This window comes from Dromiciops gliroides, chromosome 4 (assembly GCF_019393635.1).
Source record: "Dromiciops gliroides isolate mDroGli1 chromosome 4, mDroGli1.pri, whole genome shotgun sequence".
Taxonomy (NCBI): domain Eukaryota; kingdom Metazoa; phylum Chordata; class Mammalia; order Microbiotheria; family Microbiotheriidae; genus Dromiciops; species Dromiciops gliroides.
In genome coordinates, this window is record NC_057864.1 from 322279907 (window position 1) to 322296935 (window position 17029).

A 17029-nucleotide genomic window follows, 5' to 3' on the forward strand; every position below is an offset into this window, starting at 1 on the left:
GCACTTCTATAAATAAAATCAATCACTGCAAGCCTCCACTAGCAGCATCGCACCCTTGAAGTAAAAGTAATCAGGAAAACATGAACCAAAGGAAAGTATATAGCTTGTGATCCATTTTTTTTTTTACATTGGATGAAATGGGTATAAATCTATGCTATATGGAAAAATGAGGGTAGGAGGTCAATTTTCAGTCCCGAAAAAAAGGTTGACAGAAATTAAAGGAATATTTATGATGTCCACATACAAGAGATGATAGATCTAGGCATGGAAGGATCCTCAGAAGTTCTCCAGTTCAACCCTTTCATTTAGTAGAAGATGAAACTGTGCTACAGAGGTTGACCTACCCATAATCCAACAGGGAGTAGATAAAAGATCATTATCCATACTCAAATTCTAGACTCCCAGTGTAATACACTTTCCCCTACAACAAACTCCCTTTATGATGAGTTCCTAGTCAGATGCACACCAGCTTGTCCCAGAGTGCCAGTCAAAACCAGGATAACTTTTGGATTTATAACCAGAGAGAGATAACTGTTTTGGTTTTCTTTTCTTTTCTTTTTTTTCCCAAGTCTATCAGAATTTAGAGGATGCAAACAGAACTTATACTTCTTTAGCAGCTGGAAACAACTAGTCTTAGAATTTCAAAAGAATAACTAGTTAAAACAGGAAGTTGTCAGATATTTCCTCTCGTAGTGGTGAGGCCTGCTCTTCCCACACACACAAAAACAGTGTCCAGAAATCTCTGCCCATATGGGCTAGTACCGCAGGATGTCTTCACTGAAATCAACTAAATTTGTTTTTAAGAAGTTGATTCAAGGGTGATTTTTCAAGATGCTTTCCCTAGGCATACTATGAGACTTTGAGAAATTTTGCTCAGGTACCAAAAATGCTCTGCTATGCTTAGGACTCCTACATTGATACAGAACCACCCTAGGAAACCTTCCCTAGCTCTGGCCTGGTTCTTGATCTATCATATTCCCAGAGGAATTAGTTTTGATTCACTTGGAGCGTTTTGCTTATATTCAGTAAAACTTTATCTGGACACATTGGAGCCTACTCAGTCACATGGGAATGACCCAGACAGAATAGTGAAACTGTTTTAAGACATCTTTCTAGACCTTTTTTCTTGGGTGGTTTTAAAAACTGCTAAGGGCTTGTGGGTGAATAACAGTAGCCTTTTTTGAGGGGAGTGGGGTGGTATGTGTTTTCTTTCACAACATGGCTAATATGGAAAGGTGTTTTGGTGCAGAAGAGAAAGGGAGGGAGAAAATTTGAAAGTCAAAATTTTTAAATATTAATGTTAAATTATGTTTACATGTAATAGGAAGAAAGGAAAATACAAAAATTGAAAACACACAGAAAAAACCTCCTACTTAATTAACCCTACCATTACCTTAAGCTTTCATTCTATATTTCCCTTTCCTTCCAAGGTCAAACTCCTAGAAAAGTCTGGGTTTTTTTTTTTTTTTTCATTTGTTGCCTTCATTTCTTCTCTTCTCAACCTACTGCAATCCTGCTTCTAACCTCATCGTTTAACTAAAACTACTGTCTTCAAAGTTTCTAATTATCTATTAATAGTCGTTTATATTCTCATTCCTTATACTTCTTTTCCCCTCTGCAATATTGACACTATTGACCACCTTTTCTTAGATAATCTCTTCCTTCTGTTTAGTTTTCATTGTTTTCCCTTGCTTTTCTACCTCCTAATAATAATAGCTAACATTTCTAAAATGCTCTAAGGCTTGCAAAGCAACTTGATCCTCACAAGAATACTGTGATGTTGGAGTTATTAATATCCTTATTTTATAGAAAGGGAAACTGAGGTTGAAAGTAGTTAAGTGACTTGTGCAGGGTGACACAGCTAGTAATTCTCTGGGTGGGATTTGTACTCAAATCTTCCTGACTTCAAGTAAAGTATTGGAGCCACTGTGTCACCCAGCTACTGTCAGGATGTTCATTTTCAGTCTTTTGCTATTCCTAATCTATTTTCTTCCTATTAATTCAGGGTGTAGCCTTAAATTCAATCCTGGACATTCCTTTCTTCCTTCATTGTCTTATCAGCTTTCATGGCATCAATTATCATTTGTATGACAATGATTCCCAAATCCCTATCTCAATATCTGGTCCTAGTCTCAGTCCTGATCTGCAGTCCAACATCATCTCCTGATTGTCTTCCCCAGGATGTTTCACAGGCAACTCAAATTCAACATGTTCAAAATAGAATTCAATATATTCAGTCCTCCCTTCCCCACTCCCAATGTATTTCCATATTTCTATTGTGAGGAATGTTATCTTTCCAGAAGTTGTTGGGGGGCAGCTAGGTGGTGCAGTGGATAAAGCACCAGCCCTGGATTCAGGAGGACCTAAGTTCAAATCCAGCCTCAGACACTTGACATTTACTAGCTGTGTGACCCTGGTCAAGTCACTTAACCCTCATTGCCCCACAAAACAAAAAGTTGTCTTAGACTGTTCACTCTTCTTTTTTACTCCCTTATATCCAAATAGTTGCCCTGTCTTGTGAATAGTTAGAATGCATTTTTATTCAGTCCTTACCATGTACCTGGAACTTTGCTAAGCTCTGGGTCACACACATACACAAACAAAAGAGGTAAAACCCATTACTGACCTTAAGGAGCTCCCATTCTAATGGGAGAAACAATATGTAAATAAATATGTAGTCAATATATAGAGTGTAAATTAAAGGTAACCCCAGAAGGAAGGTCCTAGAAGCTGGGGTGGGGAGTTACTTCAGGGGGTAAGTCTCCTGTATAAGAGGGGATATGAACTGAGTCTTTAAGGAAACTAAGAGGTAGAGGTGAGGAGGTGGGTCATTCCAGGTGTGGGAGACTATCCAATATAGAGCTAGGAGACAGAAAATCATATTAGAGAAATTTCAAGTTAGCCAACATTACTGGATCAAAGAGAGAATGAATGGAAGGGAGTGAAATATAATATAACTGGAAAGCTGGAAAGTGACCAAGTTATGAAGAGTTTTAAATCCCCAAAAGAGGAGTTTTTATTTGATCATAGAAGTAATAGGGAGCCATAAGAAATTATTAAGTAGGGGGATGACGAGATTGAATCTATAATTAGAAAAGTCATATTGAAAACTGAATGAAAGAGGGACTGGAATAGGAAGGAGCTTGATACACAGAGATGATTTGTAAAGCAATTGTGGTAGTATTACCAATAAGGGATGGGGCCTGAACTAGGGTTGTAGCTATGTGAGTAGAGAGAAGGGGTTGTAGACAAAAACACATAGAAAAGATAGAAATTACAGAATTCTTACAATGGTTTGGATATAGAGAGTGAGAGAGAGATTCTAAGGATACAGGTTGTGAGCATGACTACCAGGAAGCACGGCACTGTCCTCAATAGTGTTAAGAAGTTTGGGGCAACTAGGTGGTGTAGTTAGTAAAGCACTGGCCCTGAATTCAGGACCTTAGTTCAAATCCAGCCTCAGACACTTGACACTTACTAGCTGTGTGACCCTTGGGTAGTCACTTAACCCTCATTGCCCCACAAAAAAAAAAAAACAACAACAGCTTTTATGCTCACTGATTAGGACAAACATCTTCTCATGAAAGCTCATTGCTCCCATTCTTAGTACTTTTTCTGACAGAGTGCCAATTGCCTAGCTTCAAATCACTATTACAAATATCTCTTAGCCTGAAAATAGTAAATGCTGTTTGGATTGGGTTATTCTGAAAATTTTGGCTTAAAGCACATTGGCTTTCTGTTTATTCTTTTGGATCACAATTTGGACCATGCACTTTTTGACACAAATGGGTTTATTCCCTTGGGGCCAAACTAATTGTCTGCTAATCACTGTTATCTTTTATTCCTATCTCTACTCTAGGAAATTAGACATTCTGAATAATGCATAGTAGGCAAACCTCAGTTTTCTCAACTATAAAATGGAAATTGTAAGGAATTAATTGTGATGTGGGGTTTCTATGGTCCCATCTTTGGCTAAAATTAGAAACCCTAGTGCTTGCCCATGCATGCTGACCCCCCTGGCATGCACCATGCACATTGACCTCACGCCAGATACCCGCACGCCTACATGGGCCTGGCCAAATTATACTGTAGGGAAGCCCTGCCATGACAAGAAGCCTGGTGAGGACAAGTCAGGTGATCTTCAGAGTCCAGAAGCTGACCAGCTTGTTAGCCCTGTCAATCAGGGCTGCCAGCCAATTAGCGTGTGTGTGTGTGTGTGTGTGTGTGTGTGTGTGTGTGTGTGTGTGTGTACATGGCCCTGTTTCCTGTCGGGGAGGGGGCTTCTCGGAGAGAGAAGGGAGGAGATAGCTCACTCTCTTACGAGTGAGACAGAGGGAGAGAGATGCTGGGGTGGCGGACTTTTGGACTGAGCTGGGAACACTGCGCAGCTAGTTCTCCCTGGAACTGCAGATTCTGGGTGGTGGTGAGTTTGTGTTGTTGAGGCAAGGCTAGCTCTTTGGAGCTAGCTGGGCAGAGGCAGGTTAGCGGTGAACCTCACTTGTGTTTTAAATTTGTTCCCATTAATAAAACCTGTTTTATTTTTAAAAGAGGCTGCTAATCTCCTTTCTTACCCCATAAATGATTATTCACTTCTCCCTTCTAAATAAATGTGCATTTAATTTATTTGAAAATTTGAAAATAATATAAAATATTAAATTACATTAAAATGACAATAAACATTTTATAGGAAGTTAAATCTTGAACCTCCATTATAGCCATACTTATTATGAAAACAGTTTTCTTAGCTACATTAAAAACATCATAAAAGTTCTTTCTTTATCTATGCTTAGGCCCCCTTTCAAAGAAAAATACATTTAAGTACAAACTCACCCACTAGTTTGTCAGAAAGTTATGGTAAAACCTTCATGAAAACAGAAATTCCTTTTCCTCATTAAATCTGTGCTTGGAACAGAATAAAATACTTCAACAATCAAATGTAAAATGTAAGGCCAGATTTCTCTGAATGGCATAGCAGAAAGCTCAAGCAACTGGAGTCCTGTGCTTTTAATTCCAACTCCACCCCTTAGTAGCTTTATGACCAGGGGAAAATGACTTAACTTCTTTCATCCTCAGTTTTATTTCAACCATAAATGGGAATATTAATTCTGGTACTACCTACCTCACTCATGGGGTTAGCACAAGGATCAAATGGGATCAGTTAGCAAGACTACATTGTGACAATTAAATGTGATATAATTATAAATTACTTACCATTATCATTTGACAGATAGGTGGGTTGTTTTTGTTTTTGTTTTACCTTGTAGCATGGCAGTTCACAATGTCAGAGACTTGACAAATGAACTGTAAATATTTTTCTATGTAGATCTGAGCATTTAGGTAACACATAGGATATAATGCTAGGCTCAGAGTAAGAAAGACCTGAGTTTGAATCCTGCCTCAGACATTTACTTGCTATGTGAATCTGGGCAAGTCATTTAACCTATCTTAGGCTTAGTTTGCTAAAATATAAAATAGGGACAATAATAGCTCCTAATTTTGTGTAAACACATTTATTATTGTTTTGAGGATCAAATAAGATAATAGATATAAAGAGCTTTATAAACTTTAAAGTGCTATGTAAAGGTTAGCTACTATTAGCTATTATCAGCATAAATGGACAGTGGCTCTTCATGTAGATAGGATGTGCCCAACTTTTTCAGCTACTGTCCCATTGCAGTATTAATTCACCCAAATTGGCAACTGGTAGACAAAGCAACATAAATATAAGTCACCACAGGCCAAATGTGTTCATTATTTGGTATTTAAAAAGTTTTTTTCATACCAAAAATGAAAAAAGCTGATATGATAAAAACAGGCTGAAGGTCTTCTTATGTTAGCAAGAAAAGGAGCCAAACTAATTAAAAGTAATGCTTTGAGCCAGTTTGTAAGTGTATTTGTAAGATATATCAGTTTACTTTTAAGTGCTTCAAAACTGAGTAATCATCATTTTTTAATTGATTGGTATTAACATTATAAGAGAATTAGGTTAGTTAAATGTTTCATTACATCCATCGAAGCCACCAAATAGTTTCAATTAGTGGTCTAGAAATATGCACAAACTTAACGTTTTTTTTTTAAATTTAAATGTATTATCACTCAGTTTAAGATTTCAGAGACAAATAAATAATATTTGTGCTCAAATATTTTAATAGTTAATAAGGAATACAGTTTTCTTTTTATTTAATACGGATATTTTCTTCTCTGTAATAAATTTGTTTACACAAAATTAGTGTAAATTATAGGCTTTTTTATAAATCAAATAGGATAGAATGATGTAAAACTCTTTATTCAAAAGAATTCTATGGGCATAGTGGCACATGGAGTCTCAGGCTGGAAGATCACTTGAGCTCAGGAATCGTGAACTGCAGCACACTAAAACTGATCAGATGTCCATACTGTCTGGAACCAAAAGGGTGAGCCCCTGGTAGCAGCAGTCAACCTGAAAAGCTAGTTTTGCCATTGTTATATAGCATAGATATTAACTTTTAAAGAGAGTTTGATACCACTTTCTAAATCTGAGAGGTGGACATAGGCCTTCTTCCTTGCATTCTTTTTTTTTTTTTTTTTTAGTGAGGCAATTGGGGTTAATTGACTTGCCCAGGGTCACACAGCTAGTAAGTGTTAAGTGTCTGAGACCGGATTTGAACTCAGGTCCTCCTGAATCCAAGGCCAGTGCTCTATCTACTGCGCCATCTAGCTGCCCCTTTCCCTGCATTCTTAACATCTCAAATGTATCAAAAAGGAATCTGTATGATTTGGTGATTAGAGCAATAATAACTCTGGAATTCTCAGTTTGCAATTTTATTTCTTACTCTGCCAATGGCCTACATGACCTTCACCACCCTTTGTACCAGAATTTCCTCATTTCTCAAATGAAGACCATAATGTAACAACCTGTTCCCTCATAGGCATGCTTCCAGAACTAATGGGGAAATATTTTTAAAGCCCATGCTAGATGAAAAATATTGTTGTTATTAAATATGTGATGAATTGTTCACAATCATATTAGGCGACATTGTAAGTGTCAGTAGTATTTGAAAACAAAGACTCTCTGGGGTATAAACCAGTGGATTCTATGCAGAGGAGATTGAATTACCTACTAAATTGAAAATATCATTGAGAAAACCCAGCAGTATTCCTGATGGAGACAGAGAAGCTATTACATCTCAACAGAATGCATTGTGAGCATAGTGAAGTTGGAAAGGAATAGGATATTACGACATTGCTTGAGGCCATGGAGGCTTGCCTTTCTGTACTACAGATACCCATTCATCAGGCTTTTGACCAGATTGTTTCCCCTTTGCACAGAAGAATGTAAAGTTTTTAAAGAAATCTTCTGAAGAAATATTTTATATAGAAAATTCTTTTCTTTTTTTTTTTTTTATTTATTTTTTTTTTGTTTTTTGGTTTTTTTTTGCGGGGCAATGGGGGTTAAGTGACTTGCCCAGGGTCACACAGCTAGTAAGTGTCTGAGGCCAGATTTGAACTCAGGTACTCCTGAATCCAGGGCCGGTGCTTTATCCATTGCGCCACCTAGCCGCCCCCGAAAATTCTTTTCTACATGAAGAAATGAAGGCATATAGATAAATTCATTTCCCAAATATACATACAGACTTTGTATTTTGGAAGTCTTGCCTTATCAGTAAGTATAAACTTTTAAATATGTAAATGCTAGTACACTTAAGCTTCCTTCAGAGTCATCAATTTGTAATGTGTGATAATTTAGTGGAGGGTTAAAAATTTACCCTTGAGACATGAATACATTGAATAAATACCTGCTTCCTTTAGGAAGGGTAACTTTTTCTGCCAATGAAGATTACAACTTTGGAAATGCTCTTCATTCTGTGTGTGATGGTGCATTCCTGTAATCTCTGCTACTGGTGCTGGTGGATTGATCACTTGACTTTGGGAGTTCTTAGCTGCTAAAGGACTAAAAACATTGAAATTTTAAAATTAAGTCCAGCATTAATATGGTAAACCTATGGAAGAGGGGGAATACCAGGTTACCTAACAAGGGGTTAATTGGTTTAGGTTGGAAACAGAGGCGGGGCAAAGCTTCTGTGGCAATCATCAGTTGGGTTGGGCCAGTAAATGGATATTGCATGTCCAGCTTTAGTGAGGTGGGTAAAGCCAGTCTCAAAAAAAAAAAAAAAAAAAAAAAAAAGGAAGAAGAAAAGAGAAGGGAAGGCAAGGCAATGGTCTTCATGAGTGGCTGCAGCCAAAAATATCACCAGCTATTGGCTTCTGGTAATAAGACTCTCCCATACTTAACTAGGATATTAAATCTTAATAAGCACCACAAGGATTGGTGCTCTGAACTAGAAAAGAACTCCAAAAAATCTGAGCCAGGAAAAAAGTATCTGCACATAGACCAAGCTTTAACTGCTACTATTCTACCAAAACATGGTGAAATACTACCTAATGTTAAGATACTCCTAAGTTTCTTGGTAGGCTATTTAACTAAAGGAGATCAAAGCCCAGTATACAAAATTTTTAATACAAGAAAAGGAAAAACTACTCTAAGTCTCTATCAATTTATCAATCGATACGAGGTTCTCAATTTTGTGCCAGCAACAGGAGCTATGAACCACAAAAAAGAAACAATTGTAAATAATAAGAATTATAAGCCTTATGTCAAAGGGCCTGGTTCTGTTTGGGGACCTTTAAACCATCTCTTGTTTCATTATTCTCTATGATATCAACAATTCCTCCTACAAGCATTCAAATTCATGAGAAATCAAACAGGAAACCAAATTTTCAATGAAGTATAGACTACTGAGCCCATCAGGAAGAGGCCCTCAAGCCCTTTTAGGGGGTTCTCCCACATCAGAGATGTACACTTTCCCCATGACTCACAATGCTATTCACTCACACAGGGTGTGGCCCCAATAGAAGACTAAGGTTCCATTGAATATTATTATTTCTCTTTTCCCATTGCTCTACAAGAGCTCTACTCCTGCAGGGCATCTGCAGTTCCATCTTGTAATGGTTTTTGGCCTTACCTCTAGTCCAGCATAATAGTTTTTCTCTCCATTGTTGCTGTCTGTGTTTCTGCTTCACTGATTCCTTCTCTTCCCCCCCCCTTTTTTTTGGGTGAGGCAATTGGGATTAAGTGACTTGCCCAGGGTCACACAGCTAGTAAGTGTTAAGTGTCTGAGGCTGGATTTGAACTCAGGTCCTCCTGACTCCAGGGCCGGTACTCTATTCACTGCTCCACCTAGCTCTCGGTTTATTCAAAGATGCTTCATTAGTTTACTAATTAGTCTACTATCAGTGTCTGTACTAGTAAGCATCTTATATCCTCCCCATCCATTTAAGAATTGAAGGTTGTTTAGCCTGGATAAGAGAAGAATTACATGAGATGTGATAGTTGTCTTCAAGTAGCTAAAGGGCTATAATGGGATGAGACAGCTAGGTGGTGCAGTGGATAGTGCATTGGACATGGAGACAAAAAGACCTGAGTTCAAATCTAGCATCATGTACTTAGCACAGGGACACGTCACTTAACCACTGCTTGCCTCAGTTTCTCTATCTGTAAATTGAAAAATGATAATTGTACCACCTCCCAGGGCTGTTGTGAGGAAAAATGACTCAATATTTATAAAGCACTTTGCAAACCTCAAAGTGCTATATAAATGAGTTATTATTTTTGCCGCTGTTGTCATTTAAATTGAAAAAGTATAACCAACAGCAATGGATGGTAGTGCAAAGAAGCAAATTTAGGTTTGATTTGAGGGAAAAATTCCTAATAACTGCAGCTGTCAAAAAGTGGAAAGGATTGCTTTGAGAGGTGGTAGTCTTCCAAGAAGGTCTTCAATCAGAGGATGAATGACCTCTTGTCAAATGTGTCATAGTGGGCATTCTTTAAAGGTATTGTAATAGTGGTAAATGGAGTACGGGTTGGGTAGGGGTTGGGGTTCTTGGGAATTCCTCTTTAAAGAATTATACCCTCTTGCACACAAAACTTAGTTAGAATGAGGTGATAGTTTATTTAGGAGCAAGGGAAGGGAAGGGTGGGGGGAGGGAAACCATGAAAGAAATCCTTGGACTTTTCATGGGGAGACTGGCATAAAGCACATGGCTCAGAGGTACCAAATCTCCTTGAACAGGAGACTGGAAGGTACTTTTATAGAGGACTAATGGGGGTGGACCATCTGCCCATGAAAAGTTCTTTTAGTGAGAGAGGACCATCCCCCACTGGTGGTAGCTGGGGGAATTGGGTGAGGAGTGGAGGACCATCCCCCACTGGTAGTGACTAGAGGAATTGGGTGAGGGGTGGCTATGGATCCCTCTTCAGAACACAAAGGCCACAGCCATACCCAAATTTATCTCCCCAGGGTAAGGGAGACCAGAATGAAGGGTAGGAATCCCAAGCTAGCTCAGTCCGATTTGTTCAGCTTATCTCTCTAGGCATTTTCTGTCATCTGGTTTAGTTTCCCAAGGAGAAGGTTCCTTGATGTGCCCCAGAGAACTTCTGGGGTGCTCTGTACCCCATGACAGTATGCTTTACATTAGATAGATGCTGAGCTCTCTTCCAACTAAATTCTATGATTCTATGATTCTTCTCAATTCTCGTTCAATCAATCAATAAAAATGTATTAGGTGTCTATTATGTACCAGGTTATACACATATGTGTATGTATATGTATGCATGTGTACATATATATGTATATGTCCTTTTCCTCTTCCTTTTATCTCTTTAGGGTATGTTCTACTGTCTTTTCTTTTTTTTTTTTTTTTTTTTTTTTTTTTTTTTTTTTTTAAGGTAAAGGTACCTTTATTTTTATCCTTTGTACCTGTAAGTACAGAATTTATGACAATTTTAAAAACCAGTGTCATTGTAACATGTTTCCTAAATTAAGCCACTAAGGTCTCTTTACTGTGGAAGACATTCATCAAAAGGCCATCTAATACTTTTACAATCAAAAAATGCTTAAGCCCCCAAACAGGAAAAAAGCAGACTTTTTTCCACCCTTTTTAAACTGTTGAGGAAAAATGGAAATGGAGGGTAAACACCATACACAGTAAAAGAAATAAAAATTTAAGATCTTATCAGTTAGCTGTAATAAGATTACCTAAAACCTGGAGAGCAGACTCTTTCCCCAAAGTATCCCAGTCCCATTTTCCCTGACTCTGCCTGCCCATCACTCTTTAGGGCATCACAGACTGACCACATTTAGTGTTTTGAACCAAATATTGGTATAAGACTAGGTGGTGATTTTTTTCCAGTGAAATGCAGGCCCAGGATAAGGATGAAATACAGGACATAGAGTATATGTCTATCCCATGGCTTCCAGTTAAGCTTAAAACACAGCAGCACTGCCAGTGGAAATGACTGCATGGATCCATTTCTCCTAGGATTAGGAGTAGTACGCTAAGGAAACCTTTAGCTCACCCCCAGTCCCTCCAACGAGCCAAAGCTGTAGTTTACAATGATTCATTTACCATTTTATTATTTCACCAAAAGAAGAAACAGAAGTAATCTGACTTTCTTCACACCAACCAATCATTTTGCATTTTAAAGTTTGGGATGCTTTTCCATAATGAGCTGAATCAAAAATCTATTTTGAAAAATATATATTTATATAAAAAAAAGATTCATTAAGTTTTTGCACGTAAAACATCAATTGTTAAATTGTATTTCTTATCTTTGATTCCACACTGCTGGAAAAAAGTTTGACCAAGCTTGCATGCTAATTTGTCCTCATTTGCAAGTATAGGCATTTCATACTTTGCCCAATGAAAGTTAACCTTTCTTGACACAATCATGACAACAGTGATTCTGAGGCAACATCCTACCCTTAATACTGTCAGTTTGAAGCCATCAACATGAAAATCCTCGATAAGGTGAGAAGATGTCACTGGGAATCAGTTAACTGATGTGCCTAAAGTTCGGCAATACTATTTTTCTTAAGTCTTTTTGCACCATTGATTGATTTAAAAAAAAAAGAAAGAAAAGAAACACCCATGTTTGTTTTTCCTCTTTCCAAACTGTCCTGTGCAATATGACACTGGCCCTCTGAGGGTGTCACCCTTTGAGCCCTCATGTATTTCAGCTTTATAGGATGTTCACGTCCCATTGTTTTTTGCCTGAAATTTGTTGAAAATGTTGATGTCATAGATTCATACGCAAGTGTTCTGGCCGTTTGGAAATCATAGGAAAAGCTTGTTTTTTGTATGGCCCAGAGTTAGGCTGTCGAATTGGAAGTGGTGCTGATGCCTCTCCACTCACCGTCACATCCATTTGTTCTATTCCACTCGTCTCCATGGGATAATCCACAGGTGTCTGAGTAGTTGCTGCACTGGCTGAAGCACCTCTTCCCCAGAAATCCCCAGGAGAAAATTTGACTGGGCTGACAGGTGTCCGAGGGCTGCCAATGAATCTTCGAGGTGATCGGATTTTTGGTTCAAATGAAAATTTTTCTTTCACACTTTCAAGTACAGATGGAGCCACATATGTAAAACCCAGAAAGACCTGGTTGGCACTTTCACTGAGAGTTGAGTCATCTGGGCTGTCAACAGGTGTCTGACGTGTAAACTTTGAATCAAACTGGCTCACATCCTCTTCAGATTGCAAAAGCGGCTTAAAGGGGGGCTCCACCTTCCGAGCCAGAAGTTCTTCCCAGTTAATGTGTCTGAAGAAAGGATGAGCCTGAACTTCTCCAGCATCCCCAGGACCAGCTCCAAGACGCGAAGCAGCATTTCTTTTTAGCAGCTTTTTAAGCAGATCTCTGGCTTCTTGTGTGAGGTAGGGAGGCAAATTAAGTTTACATTTGAGGATTTTGTCAATTGTCTTCTTTCTGTTCTCCCCAGTAAATGGGGGTGCTCCAGTCAGCATGTCATACATTAATGCCCCCAAACTCCACCAGTCCACAGCACGATTATGGCCACTTCTCATCAAGATTTCAGGAGCCATGTATTCTATTGTTCCACAGAACGTGTGTGTAACTGTTCCATCATGAATGGATTCTTTGCATAGTCCAAAGTCCGTCAATTTCACATGACCTTGGTGATTAAGCATGATATTTTCCGGCTTCAGGTCTCTGTAGATGATCCCTTTTTGATGTAAATGCCCCAAAGCCATGGAGATTTCTGCCAAGTAAAAGCAAGCTGTATCTTCCATAAATATTCCCTCTCTTTCTAACTGCATAAATAATTCTCCTCCACTGAGATACTCCAGGATGAGGTAGAGTTTTCCACCGGTCTGAAAGGCATAAATTAAGTCCACAATGAAGGGATGTTTGACTTCCTCAAGGATATTTCGTTCTGCTTTTGTATGAGCTGTATCTTTTGCATTTCTCACTATCATAGCCTTTTTAAGCACCTTCATGGCAAATATTTTCCCAGTATTTGCTCCTGTTACTTTTCGTACTTGGAAAACCTTTCCATAGCCCCCTTTACCAAGTACTCGAAGTAGTTCAAAACATTCTGGTCTTATTTTTTCTGGCCCTTTGTTCACACTAGTTTCTGAGATTTCAAATTTTTCACAATGTTCCATGCCAATTTCATATGGTCCAACTCCCCCATGGTCCATGCTTTCACTTAATTGACCCCCTTCCTCCAGCTCATCCTCAGAGCCTGCGTCCTCTGGCTGGTCCAGGTCGATGTCAAAAACTCCTGCCATGGCCTCAGCTTCCCCGTCTCTGAAGTCTGGCGCTGGGTAAAATTCGTCCCGCCGCCGCCGCCGCCTCATGGGCCCGGACCCGCCGCAGCCACCGCTGCTGCCGCCGCCATCACCAGCTGCCTGGTCTCCTCTACTGTCTTTTCAAAGCTGCTTTCTGCAGTTGAAGTTGCTAGGAGCTGGTAAGAGCTCTTACACCTGAACAAAACATGGAGAGATTATTTGGGATCCTAGCTGACAATGCTGCAAATCTTTCACGGCCCTTACTGTTCCTTTATACTGTGTCCCACAGTTCTACTCCACAATTGAAGGGTCTTTTCAGGAACTATAGGAATTACCTTTCACTTATACTGATTGAGACTTTCTCCATTTCCCAGACTTGGCAGCAAACCTGGCCTATTTATCTTCTTCTTTCTTCAGGATCCAATTAGTGTGCTTCTCACTGTCAACAACTTCTACTTAGTCACTGAGAGTTATGAGTAGTACTAGTTGTTCTGTCCACTCCTGCCTTTCTCTGGCATAGGTGGACCAGGCTATGAACATTAACCCAGAGCAGCTTGGAAACAGTGATGGAAAGGGATTGAGAAAGGGTAGCTAGCTATTCCTGCCATGTTATGGTGATATTAACCAACATTTAAGTAGTGCTTTAAATACATAAAATATTTATTTTATTAAAGTATTTATTTGCAAATATCTTATTAAGTTCCTATAACAATCTGGTACATGTTACAGTTGTTATTATTCCATTTTTCAAATGAAGGAGCTAATTATTTTTTAAAAAGGCTAAATGATTTGTCCATAATTCCAATGCTAGTGTCAGTAACAAAATACAAATACTGTACTTAATTTCAGATTTTTTTTTTAACACATTGATCACTTATGATGATTTTTTCTTCTTTTTTTCCCTTTTTTGTCTTTTAAAAAGACACTGTTATATGTCATGTCTTTCTGGGAGGGAGGGGGAAGGATATTTGGAGAAATGATGGTGATATTAAAAAACAAAAGACATCAATAAAAACATTAAAATAAAGTAAAATACACATACAAAAAACCAATTATATCAAATTAGATGTTTTTTTAAGTTCACAAACACCAAGTTAAGAACTCTCATTAATACAAGTCCTATTCTCATCAGCAAACCAATGTCTTTTTTGCCATCTGCAGAGAAACTCAAACTATTAGAAATCCTGGTTCTCTGAGAAATCTAAGTACAAGACATATGTTTTTGTACCAGTTCCTGAAATTCAGACTTTAAAAAAAAATGCATGAAGACACCAAACAATTGAGGGAGACATTCTAGAAACCATGAGGGCAAAGATGCTTGTGAATATTCTCCAGCTACAATCCTGCCTATGATACCCTCCATATGAAACTTGGAGCCCAGCATATCTGTTGAGGAGCTGTCTTTGCTGCCTGTTATATGCCAGTCATATAATATGTTTAACCATTCCCCAAACAATGGGCACTTACTTTGTTTCCACTTCTTAGCTATAGCAAAAAGTATAACAAAAATATTTGGTGTATATGAGGACTTTCTTCTTATCACTGGTTTCCATGAGGTATGTCTAGTAATGAAATCTCTGGGTCAATGGTTAAGGATGTTTTAGTCACTTTATTTGTATGATTCCAAATGGCTTTCCAAAATGGTTGTACTGAGTCTTAGCTACAATGCATTAGGATCCCTACATTCCCTCATAACCTCCAATATTGACTATCACCACCTTAATCATCTTTGCCAATTTGAAGGGAATGAAGAAAAACCCTGGGGGAGTTTTTTTTTAATTTGCATTTTTTTATTATTTGTGATTTGGAGATACTTTCATATGATTGTTAATAGTTTGCACTTCTTTCAGAACTGTTTTTTCATCCTTTGACACATCTTTTGGAGAATGGTTTCTGGTTACACATATACACATCCTCACTCTCTAATTCACACTGATTTCTTTTTCCCATTCCTGTGCTTCCTTTCCTATGCATTAATTTTTTTTTGTACACAGACTTTTCAATTTCAAGTAATCATAGTTATCTATTTTATCTTTTGCCTCTATCTCTGTTTGGTTAAGAATATAGGTCCTACTTAAAGTTATGAAAAGCATATGATCTGTTTCTTTTCTGATTATTTAAAATAATGTGATCTTATAAGATTAAGGTCACATATCCATTTAGAATATATTGTAGAATGTGGAGTAAGGTATTGGACTAAACTTTTTCCAGAACTTTTTTTCATTGAAAAGCAAGTTTTGGAACCAAGACAGCAGGGTAGAGAAGGCAGTCAAGCTTTCTCAACTTTCCCCTCCAAACAACTTTAAAATAAGGTCTCAGATCAAATTTCAGAGTGGCAGAATCAACAAAAAGCAGACTTTTTTCAAGTCCAAGACAGCTTGGAAAGTTGTCAGGAGAGGTCCATGACACTGGGGTGTGGGCTGGGCTGGAGCCTACAAGATGGCAGCAAAAGCAGTGGGCTTTAGAGGCCACAACAGCAGCAGCAACAGCTTCAGAAGTTCTCAAGCTAGAAATGGTAAGGAGATCTAGCAACTAGTCAGAGACTGCAGGGAAAGCCTGTGCTAACACCAAGTCAAGGACAGGACACTATTTGGCTATTCCATTGCCTATAGTCACTTCTAGTCTCCAATCTCAGGGTGGAAAGAAGAACTTGCAGTCTCAAGGGAAGAGGCAGGGGCCCTGAGGAACCGAATCTCTAAAATTATGCATACTTTTTTATCCATCAATACCACCATAGGTCTTCTCAGTGGGTAAGGGAGGAGCAAGAAGGTGGGAGGGAATTTGGAATTCAATTTCTTTTTTTAAAAGTGAATGTCAATAGCTGTGTGACCCTGGGCAAGTCACTTAACCCCAATTGCCTCACTAAAAAAAAAAAGTGAGTCAAAAATAAATTTTTGCTTTTTTTTAAAAAATATTCTTTACTAAGTACTTTTTTTCTATTTTACCAAGGTCTATTGTTTCTGATTCTTCCTTGTCTATTCTGTTTCATTGATTTACCATTCTTTTTTTTTAACCAATGTGACATGGTTTTGATGACTGCTACTTTATACTGTATTTTGATGAAAGTGCTATTTTCCCTCCCATCATTCCTACCTCTTTTTTTTGTTGTTATTTCCCTTGATGTTCTAAATCTTTTATTGTCCAAATGAATTTTGTCATTTCATTAAGAAGTACACACTTGACAATTTGATTGGTATATCATTAAAAGTATGAATTAATTCTTATACTATTGTCATTTGTATTACATTGGTATGATCCAACCATGAGTGCTGAATATTTCTTCAGCCATTTAAGTAGTTCTTTATTTCTTTGTAGAGCACTTTGTAATTAAATCACGAGAGAGAGGAGAGAGAGAGAGAGAGAGAGAGAGAGAGAGAGAGAGAGAGAGAAAGAAATTGAGATTGA

General features: G+C 38.1%; 1 protein-coding gene across 1 annotated transcript; it reads right to left on the minus strand.

Annotated features, from left to right (window-relative positions):
- Nucleotides 1–11426: 11426 nt before the first annotated feature.
- Nucleotides 11427–13739, minus strand: LOC122725581 (ribosomal protein S6 kinase beta-1). The gene has a single exon (XM_043962773.1). The coding sequence runs from the start codon at nt 13691–13693 to the stop codon at nt 12116–12118; it is 1578 nt and encodes a 525-aa protein (XP_043818708.1). The 5' UTR covers nt 13694–13739; the 3' UTR covers nt 11427–12115.
- Between the last annotated feature and the right edge of the window lie 3290 nt (nt 13740–17029).

What these genes read in the sequence shown, in the direction of transcription:
- LOC122725581 (XM_043962773.1), bottom strand. Translation starts at nt 13,693, where the DNA reads ATGAGGCGGCGGCGGCGGCGGGACGAATTTTACCCAGCGCCAGACTTC.